The sequence below is a fragment of the Neltuma alba genome, unplaced genomic scaffold (genome assembly GCF_004799145.2).
Source record: "Neltuma alba isolate B1F8T4 unplaced genomic scaffold, ASM479914v2 tig00012683_pilon, whole genome shotgun sequence".
NCBI classification, from domain to species: domain Eukaryota; kingdom Viridiplantae; phylum Streptophyta; class Magnoliopsida; order Fabales; family Fabaceae; genus Neltuma; species Neltuma alba.
Genome location: NW_021637112.1, coordinates 234,901 through 248,381, shown reverse-complemented (window position 1 = coordinate 248,381; position 13,481 = coordinate 234,901). Strand labels below are relative to the sequence as shown.

At 31.6% G+C, this 13,481-nt stretch overlaps 1 protein-coding gene across 1 annotated transcript; it reads left to right on the top strand.

The window, feature by feature from the left end:
* Nucleotides 1-981: 981 nt before the first annotated feature.
* LOC114729824 (probable LRR receptor-like serine/threonine-protein kinase At1g53440) lies at nt 982-11,959 on the top strand. The gene is made up of 10 exons (XM_028916864.1): nt 982-997; nt 1,170-1,333; nt 2,509-2,580; nt 7,132-7,264; nt 9,490-9,663; nt 9,918-10,036; nt 10,160-10,370; nt 10,789-11,026; nt 11,226-11,376; nt 11,480-11,959. The coding sequence occupies exons 1-10, from the start codon at nt 982-984 to the stop codon at nt 11,846-11,848; spliced, it is 1,647 nt and encodes a 548-aa protein (XP_028772697.1). The 3' UTR covers nt 11,849-11,959.
* The last annotated feature ends 1,522 nt before the right edge of the window (nt 11,960-13,481 follow it).

The window sequence follows — 13,481 nt, the reverse complement described above, 5'->3', positions numbered from 1 at the left end:
GTCGGCAACTTAATCATGTGGGTATTACAAATAACTCATGATGGTGAAAATGGAGTTTAGTTTGGCACTAGATACACTTGTGAATATATTACCTTCGATCATTAATATAGGACTTTACTTAATTTTTATTTTAATTTTAAATATAAGATTTTAATATATTTTGTCTTTTATATATATTAATTTTTTTAAAAAATAATTCTCCTAATAATATTAGTTCTAACTAATAAATTTAATGAGTAAAAATATTTTAAATAAAATAATACTTATTTATTACAAATAATTAATTTATTTTTTTAATCTACTCAAAGTTTTTATATTGAGACCGGAGGTAGTATAAACCGGAGTAAATAACGTAAACGAGAATATTCAGATGAATTGTCCGAGGCACTGAAACCTCAACTATCACGTAGGGAAATTATATTCCTCAGGAGCTGACTTGGTCGTACGTATTCACTCCATATCTGCATAGGTAAATTCAAGTCAACCTCATCCTCCATCAGGTCGACACGCGATCCCAGCCGTTTGTTTCTATCAAATCCAGCCGTCTATCACCGGGAAAAGGTCCTCTCTCTCTCTCACACACACACAAAGCAATTAGATTTATAAGCAGAGCTTTTGAGGTTGCCTTGTTTTTAAAATAATACTCCATCCAGTTTAAAATATAAAATAAATTTTATCTAGTTACATTTATCAAAAAATTAGTTAAAATCAGTTTTAAATAATAAATATGTAAGGCATGTTTTTTGTCAAATATATCTTTATTAATGAAGAAAATAAGTTAAAAAAAAAGCAACAAATGAATTCAAAAGAAAAGAAAATATATGAAGGTAAAATTTTAAAAAAAATCATTAAATATTTAGACAAAAATGAATGTTATCTCATAAAAATATCAAATTTTTATAACAAAGTTTAGTTTATATGTTGAATTGGAGGGAATAATAAATCTCAAGGTTTTTACCGGTAAATCCAAGAGGAAGCAGCATGGAGTACAACACGAGTTGTTCTCACTATTGCCTTATTGTGCTCCTTCTCCCCTTTTGCCCTCGGTGTCACTCCACTAGATGAAGGTGCACACACATAGGCACGCATATGCATAACTGGATCCTCTGCGCATATATATATATAAAAACTATGAATCCCATTAGGTCTATCTCTATGTTTATTGGAAGCTTTGAGAAAGATAGCTGGGAAACCAGGAAAGAAGGACTGGGACTTCAACGTAGATCCATGTACTGCTACTGGAACTCGTAACTGGACTAAAAACGACGAAGATAATGCTGTCGTCTGCATGCTTGTCCTCGTGCTGATGGTCTTTGTCATGTTATCAGCACATGTACGTTTCTCTCACTGACATCTTTGAATGGGGCACCTTTTCTCAATTTCTTTTTTTTTTTAATAAAAATCTGAAATTCATTACTCAACTAAAAGAAGCAAAATACAAGCACCAATCCAAAGCTCCTATTCTCTCTCATCACTATCTTCCGTTCTTGGTTAAGAGGTGGAGAATAATGAAAAATACAAAAATAAATACCCTCAATAATGTTAAGGGAAAGTTATCTCCTCCCCGTAAATATGATGTATTGTTGTAACTGTCTAAAGAAACAAACTGATTTTTTTTTGCTTTTAATTTGTAATTGAATATTATCTTGTAAAATCAGTGACATCTCTCTCAGTCATCAGCATCGAGCAACACAGATATTTCTCTTTTTGAATCAGAAAATGATTCATATGAAATTCAATTGTAAAAATAACCAGACGCTATCTTACCTGAATATTTATAATTTGTGAAAGCAAAACTCATAACGTAACATTGTTGTAATGTTGTTAGTTGTTGTTTAATTTGACAGTCTTCGTCTTCATGGTGGGATTAATGCGTAGTCGACTGAAATCACAAAATCTCTCTGGGACTCTGCCGCCAGAACTGACAGGGCTACCTTGCCTTACACAAATGTATGTTTTCTAAATAGGTTAACGTACAAATTTGTTTTGAAAGTTTTTACTCATGAGCACTAAGCACTAAATTTTTTTTTTAGGAGGCAAATTTGCTTGAAAGTTTAAAACCATAACAAATTTGGTATCCATTGTTAAAAATATGAATGGTCAATATTACTATTCTAACAGTAAGGGGTAAAATTGCAACAATTTTATACTTTTAGAGGTAAATTTGTATTAAAAAAAAATTGGGTGCTCAGCTCTTCTAAACAAAAGTTTTCGGGACAAATTTGCTGTTTAACCCATTGTTAAACTGAAACTCTCACATTTAGTAACACTGGGTTTTGTTTCATCATCGATCAATTGATTTCTTTCTCTCTTGTGGGCATATGTAGTGATCTCACTCGCAATTACCTTGGTGGCAAAATCTCTCCAGAATGGGGCTCCACGAAACTTGCCATAGTGTAATCTCCCCGCTCTCACATTCTGATTTTGATCGAGTTTAGAGAACATGATTACATTTTCGTCTAGTTAACATGAATCTGATAATGGATGCGTTGTTCTTAATTATGGTAGTTCGGTTTTCGGAAATCGGCTGACGGGAACGATCCCACCGGAGCTAGGAAACATTTCCACTCTTCTGAGTTTGTGAGTTCTGTCAATTATATATAATCTCAACGAATTGTTTCCCCTTTGTCATTTCATGAAAGCTTTAACTTGGCCTAATAAGATGGATAGGGACTTGGAGTTCAATCAATTTTCTGGAAGTCTTCCTCCGGAGCTTCGGAGTCTCATCAAGAATAAAAGATTGTAATAAGCCCTTGTTTTGATTTGCCATTTGTAATCACCGTCTCAACTTACTAATTTAATCTGTCCATGTGCTCGTTGATTGACTATATGTGTGTGCGCGCGCGCGCGCGCGCTTTGAAATTTGAATTCGATCCATTTGCTTATGTTCATATATAAGCTGTTGGTTGTCAACCAAGGCTGCTTAACTCCAATAACTTTACTGGAGAGTTACCTCCTACATTAGCCAACCTCACAGCACTGAGAGAATTTTAAGCTTCTTCCGTTATTATACTCTCAATATTGTCCTCATGACTAAACTATATATGTTGTTTATTTCAGTTCAAATAAAGTCTTAACTAACGTAAGTTTTACTTCTTGCATCGCGCATAATGGCAGTCGAATTGGAGACAATCAATTTTCTGGGAAGATACCTGATTTTATTCAGAATTGGACAAGCCTCGAGAGAATGTTAAGAAACTCTGATCTCTTCCTTTTCCCCCCCTTATCAGCTCTAATTGCTTTCAACTCTTGAACCATTCCAACTCAAGAAAAGATTGCATGGTTTGGTTTCACGCTTGAGATGAGTTGTTTGTTTTTCACTTTGTAGTGTTCACAAAACAGTCGAGGTTGCAGTTCACCAAAAAAAAACAGTCGAGGTTGCTGACTTTTTCTAAACATTATTATTAATAAAAAAAGCGTACTACTAATTAATAGGATTGTGTTTAATAGAATGGGTTAGTTCTTCACAATAACAAACTAAAATTTAAATATCTATTAAGAAAAATACCTACATTTAATATGTTATGATATCTTGAATATGATTGCTTCTAAAGATTCTAATTGCAATTAATTAATGGCGTGATATCTTGATATGTGTGATATTATAATTCATGAGAAATTTTTTCATGTGAATTACGTAATTTTTTATGGATAAAGACTACAGCTTTGAGATCATACCATGGCATGTGTTTTTCCTTATCACCTATAACTATATAATATTTGGGCATTATTTTATTTATTTTTTCTCGTTACAAATATTTGTCTAGCGTTCTTGTAAAAATTACCTTTTTTGGGGGGCTGAATCCCTATAAAATTTTTCATAGAAAACTCAAGACTTAATATATTATTTGGTCTTTAAAATTTGAATTCATTTTGATTTTAGTCCTTCAAATTTTAAACACGTAGTCTTAGTTCCTAAAATTTCATGTTTTAAAATATTAGTTCCTGACAATGTAATTGTATTAAAATCTGCTGAAGTGTTATCAGTGATGTTAAAATTGGTGATGTGGATTTACTAGCTGATGCGTAACTGGATTTTATGTGAATAACAGAGTGCAGCGCAATAAACAACTCTTAAAAATGAACAGCAAGAAAGAAGAGTTAGGAGACTAAGGAGCTGTGTTTTTAGGAGTTGTTCTTTTTTCCCCCCCCTTTTCTGTTATCCACACAAGATTCAGTTAAATGTCATCCGGTAAATTTACATAAGCACTTTAATATTCTTTATGACACTTTAGTATATTTTAATATTGTTACATCTTCAATGACAAACTTTTTAAAAAGAACTAAATTTTAAGGACTAAAACTTGAGTTGAAATTTGAAGGATAAAAATCAAAATAGACCTAAATTTTAGGACCCAAAAATTATATGAACCCAAAACTCAAAATATAACTCAACTAATCCACTGAAGGAGTCTGACGAGTTTTACCCAAAAAAAAAAACGCAAACATATGTACTTTCTATTATCGTTATTATTATTTCTATTTTCTTATTATACATAATTCTAATTTCTTTTGATGAAATTACACTTCCAGTTCTAATCAAAGAAAAAAGTGGATAGAAAATCATGTAGGCCACAAATTATTGATCATGGCATAAAGTCCAAACTAAAATATTCGTTAGGGGAGAATCATATAATTAAATTTTGGAAAAATGAATAATTGAAAAGGGGATAATTAATTAATAGAGAAGATATTAAAAGAGAGTGCCAGGGGCGGAAAGTGGAAAAAGGGACATTCGCAGAAGCCTTCGCATGCATGTACTTTGAGCTAAAAAAAGACACGTAATCGATCGTTTAACAGTTGTAATCTATTATTACACCCTAATTAATTATAGTCTAATTATCTATATGATCCCACTTGGTACGCAAATTGATGAAATCGTGAGTTTAGAGTTGGGTGAAAATTCGATTTTGTGCATGAACCTAGAGAAAGCAAAATAACCATATGTCTTCCTCTTGGCAGCCCATTCATACTATTTCCTGTATTTAATATAAGAGTTAATTTAACATTTAATTTGATTATAAATACAAAATTTTAATTCACTCTATTTTTTATATTTATTTATTTTTTAAAGTAGTTTTTGTAGTAGTTTCACAAGTCAAATATTTTATCAAAAGATAGTTTTAGCTAATATATATGATTAATAAGAGTATTTTATGAAAGATAACACATATTTATTATAGATAACTGATTTTTATGTTAAAAATGTAAAGTAGTATGAAAAAAGTGTACTTAACGGAAATCTGGACTTGGATGAGCAACCCGCATTGACCGATATCAACTTTTGAGTGGGACTCGACAAAAGAAACGCTTTTAGATAACTTAATTTAGGCGGTGATGGCAGAGCCTGCCTTTCGAGGAAAAGAAAAAGAAAAAGAAAAGAAAGAGGAACGAAATCAGGATTGTAAATTTGTACTTCCCAGAACAAAGCATTTAGATTTAAACTATTTCTTAAAAAAAAATTCTTATTTAAAGAGTTAGACGGTGACTTTTAATAATTAATGTTATTAACACACAAGAAAATCAAATGTTTTTAGATATGAGAATTCGGCTTCTTTTCTCATTGTATGAAAAAAAAGAAAAACAAGAAGTTGGCGTCTTTTATGCATGGCACAAGATACTCTTATAATCTAAATATTACTTCTGATTTTAAATATAATAGTTAATTAAAAATTTAATCTTATTTTAAATATAACATTTTAATTTATTTTATTTTTTATATTTATTTAGAGTAGTTCCCACAATGGTTACATGTATGAAAAGATTTTTATTTTAATGTATTTGATTAATTATAATATTTTAAAAAAAAGAATGCTTATTTATTATAAATAATGTAAGTAATTTTTTTTAATTATATTAAGGAGCTGACGTAACATCTTTTATGAGAGAGAGGGAGAACTGTCAAGTGAAGAAAGGGGCATTCGGAAAAGTGTGCATGCATATAAGTCAAACCACGCGTTCAATTTTACTAGCACTTCATTCTATTATGGCCCGCTAATTTATTATCATTAATTGGTCATCCATTTACAATTACATACTTTACATATATTATGAAAATATTTTTTTTTGCCGACATATTATGAAAATTTATTGAAGTTAGTCTTTCTCATCAAATGTGTTCCCCACTTATTTTTCTCTCAATTCTATCGTTAATAATTAACAATCAATTTTTATAGTGTTGTACTTCTCTAGTCTTATTTATAGGCCACAGAGAGAACATGTTTTTCATCATATTTATAAAGTACTGAGAAATTTTTTTGGTATTAATGTATAATTTTACTCTTTATTTTATTATGTTGATTTTATTTATATGAGGTATAATGTATATTAAATGAAGATAAAGTAAAAAAATTATTGAATTTAAATGAGAATTAATAAAGTTTAATGTTTTTTTTATTTGCATGAAGTATATTGAAAGTGGTTTATAAATAGGACCAGAGAAGTGGTAATTAAGACTTCATAAGTATATTTATTTATGATGATAATCTTATAAATAATTCATAGAAGGTGAAGAATGAAAAATAGAGTTTGTTTTGCCATCCTTGACCTAACAGAATTACGAGTAAGCGACAAAAGCCTCCATCCTACTCACAGAAATATCAAGTTGGCAACCTTAGGGACCAAGAAAGATTTAAAGAAACATTCAGTGTTATTGTGGTAAGAGGCTCTGAAAAATAAAACGAAATTTAGTGTCGCAGTAAGCGGCCAATTGAAAAAGGGAAATGAATATTCAACTTCATTGTCTAATGAATTGAAAATAGAAACCTCAACCACTATGTGTGGGGAAATGTGGATTTTAATTCCAGAGCCAACTTGGTCAGGTCCACCATCTGACTCAGTCAACGTAATAGTCCCCTTGGATATCACGTAGAAGGGGCATGGGGCCCACTTCTTCATTTCGTGCTCAAATGAACACCTAGTCTGCAATTGTACGTTCTCTTGGGGTGGTGATGGTTTTTGTCGGAATCAGATCCTCTCAGTATTATTTTTCTCATCACCGTTCTAAAATTCTGTCCGTCCAAAATGATCTAAAAGCTCACAAGTCGCTGGAGTACGCGCAACATGGCCGGGTCAGGTCAGGAAGGAGACCGGTCATAGAGTTTGGGCATCGTGATTCTGGAGATTTTTAAGGGAAAATCCTCAGAGAACCATCTAAAAGGACAACGCTGTGGTTCGAAACACAGCGAGTTGGATGAGCAGAATGATAGAGAGAAGCATAGCGCAAGTGAAATGCTTGATGTTGAAATGGGAGGGATTGAGAATAGTAAGAGCGAATTATTGCGGAAGCTTTTGAAAATTGGGCTGAGCTATTATGAGGAAAACGTGGAGAGAGGATTGGACGTGAAAGAAGCTCATGACCAGATAGAAGAGTGAAGGATGAGAGTGATAGAGAATGGGATGCTTTTCAAGTTATATGATTAACGTTGGACTATAATCTTTGGATTTCTCCAGGATAAGAACCTGGATCGAGTCGGCGAGATTCAATTATGAGGCTGAGTCGAGAGATACGGAAAGGTGTTTAAATGGAACCAAATTATAATTTTAAAAATAATTTTTACAATATATAAAATAAATATAAAGAAAAATTTATCCCAGTTATGTGAAGATCCAGCCACTCCAGAAGAGGAGAGGGTGGCCAGAGTGTGGAAGACTGATATTTTCATGGGATCCTTGAACCATTGGACGTACTAGGGAAAGATTATTTTAATATTCCTCCGATCATTCTTTTTATAATATAATTTACATTACAAAAAAGATTTTATATTTATAACCAGAGGAGTAGAGTAGCTTGATCTGACGCATTGCAAGCTTTTAGATTATTTGAATGGACAAGGTCTCATAGGAGATGAAGAGTAGACATACGTGCCACGTGGCACGTCCCTCTCACAGTCTTCTTTTTTTCTTAAAAATTTTTACTGTGCTAAATATGCGATCTAATTTACAGAATGCATTAGGTTTTGCATTTAAGATAGGAGGTAGTATTAATAAAGGAAATTTGATGAATTTTTGTATACAAAAACTATTAAAATTCTGCTAATATTTAAGATAGAAGGTAATAGTAGTAAAAGAAATTTGATAAATTTTTGTATACAAAAACTATTAATATTATGCCAATTTTATACAAAAGTAATATAGATCGCTTGAGTTAAATTTTTTCATTAATAAAATTTTGAATAGTGACTTTTTCCTTTTTCCAATAAAAGACAAAATAATATATATAATTTTAAAGTTTACAAAGTAAAAAAGTAGAACAATATAAGCTATGCCCTGAAAAATTTTAAAAAAATATATCAAGAAAAAATTGTTTAAACGAAAAAACATGAAAATTATGAAGAAGAGTCAGAATTTTTTGCCATGTAAATGATGAGCAGCTGTAATATTAAAGAAGACTTTTTCAGTCCAAATAAAGTGTAATATAGTGACTCTTTTCCTCAATTTTTCCTGCGTTTTTATGTTTATAAAATTAAATAAACTCTTTTTTTTTATAGTTTGCTAACTGAATTTAATTGCGTTTAACATTAAAAAAAATTGCATTTTGGTAGAATTAACAGTCATTAGTGACATACTGACATTTCTCAGTCATCCGTATCGAGCAACATAGATTTTTCTCTCTTTTTTTTTAAATCAGACGCTATCTTACCTGCTTGCTTACAACGATTCAGAACTTTGTTTTTTCGAAGACTTTCACAAAGTTATTTTTAAGTAAAGAAATTGACAACCAAATTCGTGAATATTGAATAAACTATAGAGTTATAATATTATATTAGTAGTTTTTGGGCAACATAGGTGAATTATAAAGTACAGAATATATTCTAAATCACACAATTTACAAATTATAAATGTTTTGACTACTACCTCCGGTCCTTAATATAAAATAAGAACTAATTGACTAATTTAAGTAGATTAAAAAACTAATTAAGTTAATTATTTATAATAAATAGATGTTGTGTTTCTAAAATATTTTTACTAATCAAGTGTATTGGTTAGAACTGCTATTATTATAAGAACTACCTTAGAAAAAATATAAATAAATATGAGGGATAAAGTGGATTAAGATCGTATATTTAGTATCAAAATAAAAGTCAAACAAGCTTTTATATTAAAAACATGAAGAAGTATATCTTAAAATCTAATTATTGTAAACATAATAATACTCCCTCCATCCCCTTTTATAAGTAACAATTATCATCGCTTCTTGTTCCTAAAGATAAGTAACATTTGCAAGTCGTTTTAAATTTTTGTAGCAAATTTCTTATTTTGTCCTTATTAATTGCTTATTTTAATATTTAATATATTTATTGTCTCATTTTCTAAACTATCATCCATCTCCATCACACATTCTCTCTCTTTCATAATTCTTTTTATTATAATAATTTTCTTATTCTTTTTCTTATACTTTCTTGTTCCTTTTCCCCCCCTTATATGACTTGCTGTTTTCTTATAAACTACATCATGTTATGTGGTGTAAGCATTTATTCTTGGTCGCAGACTTTAAAGTTCCTTCACAAGGGCTCTCTGTTGATAACCAAAGGAATGAAAAAGGGTTTTCTGCTGGAGCTGTTGTTGGAATTATGGTTGGATTATGTGTATTCCTCATACTGGTGTTACTCATTATCCTTCGAAAGAATGGTATCCTTTATGGGAAAGATTCACAAGACATAGGTAATATTGGAGCATAAAATAAGCTAATTTAGGTTTTGCTAATAAAACTTCATTAACAATATACTTTTAATTATTTTTGTCATGCTAACCAATCTGTTCATGGATAACTTTTTTCCCTTGGAAATGGGCTTTGTATTTCTACATTATGAATTTTGGTGTCTAATGTATTTTCACCTTATGCATGATTGTGAACTATCAGTATATCAATTAATGGAGATTCTAGCTCTCTAATCTTTTATTTCTTTTATAAACAGATCTTAAGGGCTTGGATCTTAAAACCGGTATATTTACCTTAAAGGAAATCAAAGCAGCAATGAACAACTTCAATGCTGATAATAAGATTGGAGAAGGAGGGTTTGGTCCTGTTTATAAGGTTGTTACAGGACGATATGTTCTATTAAAGTACATGCATGATCAATTTGTGACTCTTGCTTACCTGAAATTAAAATCCATTTCAACTTTTCTATAACTTTATTTCTTATATCCAAAAACACAGGGCATTCTCAAAGATGGCAGAATAATTGCAGTTAAACAGCTATCTACTAAATCAAGGCAAGGAAATCGTGAATTTCTAAATGAAATAGGCATGATTTTTGCTTTGCAACACCCTTGTCTTGTTAAGCTTCATGGCTGTTGCATTGAAGGAGATCACTTGTTGCTCATATATGAGTTTATGGATAACAATAGTCTTGCTCGCGCTTTATTGGGTAAATTACTAAATGTTTTTGGCTTGCTTTGCTCTATGACGATCCACTATCTTATACTCTCTCCGTCTCTTATTATAAGATCCAATTTTTTGAATAGGTTTGTCCCTTTTTATAAGATCCTATTTGAGCTTGTTTGAGCATTTAATGCAGTATTACCTATTTTACCCCTAATTTAATGTATTTAATACATTCTCTTTCTTCATTTATTTCATTATTACTCTCTCACATTTATCCATTTATGTGCAGGGGTATATTTGGAAAAAAAATTACATTTACTACATATTAATTGCTTTTAATTAATTTTAACTGTTTTATTAAATCGTGTAATTTAGTTAAAAAGATCTTGTAATAAGAGACAGAGTAGTATCTTGGTTATGTGAGAATGGAGTCTAATTCGTGTTTTTATTAAAAAACATAGGCCCAGAAGAACTCCAGATAAAATTGGAGTGGCCAACAAGACACAAGATTTGTATTGGGATTGCGAGAGGTTTGGCTTACCTTCATGAAGAATCAAGATTTAAAATTGTTCATAGAGACATCAAGGCCACTAATGTGTTGCTTGATAAAGATCTCAACCCCAAGATATCTGATTTTGGTTTGGCCAAGCTTTACGAGGAGGAAAATACACACATTAGCACCAGAATTGCTGGAACTTGGTTAGTTAATTATTAAATGTTTTTAAGTTATGTTTGTTTGGATAACACGTGGGAGATGAAAATACAAATATGGTAGTGGACACCTCCTTTGTGAAATTGATAATAATTTTAATTGAAGGTAATACAATGCAAAGAAACAAAAATGCAGGGCATTTGGCTTTATTAACTCTTATTTTATGAATGAAATTTTATTATGCAGTGGTTATATGGCTCCTGAATATGCAATGCATGGATATTTGACTAAGAAAGCAGATGTTTATAGTTTTGGAATCGTTGCTTTGGAAATTATCAGTGGCAAGATCAACACCACTCAAAAGTCAGAGGAAGAATGCTTTTATCTGCGTGATTGGGTATCCTACATCCCGATAAATTAAGTAGATAGCTCAGCTTTTCCAAATTAAATTGTGTACACTGGCTTATAAGGCGTCCATTTATATGTACTGTTGTTATCAGGCACATCAGTTGAAAGACGGAGGTAATTTGATGGATATGGTGGATCCAAAGTTGGGTGAGGACTTTAATAGAGAGGAAATAATGACTATGATTGATGTGGCTCTCCAATGCACTGAAAACAATCCAAAACTTAGGCCTACCATGTCTAAAGTGCTTAGCATTCTTGAAGGCAGGCCTGCTGATCTGGAGGTAGTCTCAGATGTTGAAAGTGAGATTATGGATGATGACTTGAAATTGAAATCGGCCATGAAAGAAGAAGCTGATAAAGATGAGACTAATCAGGCCATAAACTCGTCAAGCCATGAGTGTCAGACCACATCTCAACCCCTTTTAGAATTCTATCAGGCCAGTAAAGATTCTTCTTCCTGAGAGAAAACCAACTAGCTGTATATATCTTAAACATGGCCTCCTCAAGTTAAACATGTTTATCTTACCATAGTTTGATGGATATATTACGTTAATATTGTACTATAAATTCTCATCTGAAGCCGCGGCCTGATATATACTTCTCACTTCTCAGAAATATCTGGAACGGGTCATGTATGGATGCATTTCTATTGTGGTCAGTAGTAGACTGTAGAATTGTTAGTCTTGTTAGTAAAAATAATGTTTTGCCTATTGATTCATCGGATCCCAAAGTATTGATGATTCCCGAATGATGTGAAACATACCTTTATATTTAATTTAAATCATTTGTGTCTGAAATACCTTTATTTTTTTCAATTGAATGTGTAAAAACGATTTTAGTTATTAGGCTTGGCCCAAGTGTGAGTTAACCAGGCACAAGCCTATGTTAAAGATGGTCAGAACTAAGGAACTAATACGCTGTAGCCTGAAACTCCAAATGAAATGAGATTGAACTTTCTGGATTCACCATCTTTCCCTGTTCCACCCTTAACCGCTAGCTTTGGGGCAAAGTGTGATTGATTCAGGGAACAACACAGGGACGAAGTGTGAAGGAATTAAAAGGATTGCAGTAGACATATCGAAGGAAAGAACCACAAAAGACGACTCTATTCTTCATTCCTTTATATTTCAGTCAAGGAGAAGAAGCACTGCGAAATACACTTCTTTTGCTTTGGAATTTTCTCTTCACCAGCTCAAGGTACGCTGATCATATATATATGACTTTTGCATTTTGAACGTAGATGCATGTTCTACCACTGCAGATCGTAAGTATATGTTGATCCTTTTATCCTTAAAAAGAAGAGAAAAAAACAGCTGCTATCAAGAAATTGGCAACAAAAGAACGTAGCCTGTGGTTAAACCATATAAATGGGTGAGTGCAAGCATTGGGCTATGCTGCTTTGTGTTATAATATCGTACATGTACAAACTTTAGCTGATAACAAATGCAATGTTAGGTGTTAATTGATGCCTAATATAAATAAGCCAGTTGGAGCTATAACACTAAGATTGATTAAACTTCAAAAGGATTTGTTTTAGGGGAAAAATACCACATTTGATAATTAAAGTTTAAGCGTACATTCAAAACTTGGTATATGACTCAATGTATTTCGTTTGACATTGTACAAATAATTACTCTACGATTCTTTTTCCACAAAGCCTACTATTCTTGTTTACTCCTTTACTAAAGAATTGAAAAATACATGCAAGTTTTCTTCCTGCCTGATGAACAAATCATGCGTAAAAGGAGAAAAGAGAAGAAAAGGGGGAGAAATAGAGAGAAACTATAAGAAGCAAAAGACAAATGATCTTAGTATTGTTCAATAGGCTAAAAGTCTAACATCAAAATAACCTGAGGGTTATTTACAGAGCTCTAAGTGTAATTATTGAAAAGTTAAATAAGATAAACCTAAATAATTCACAAAAATAAATAAAGACAATCTATATTTCAAACAAATATCATTATTATAACATAATACAAATTCTATAACTACGGTTTCCAACCATTAAATTTTAATCTTCAAGAAGCTTACTAGATGAAGAAAAATCATCCTTACTCAGAAGAGATATTGAGGAGTCAACCCATAACCCATCTG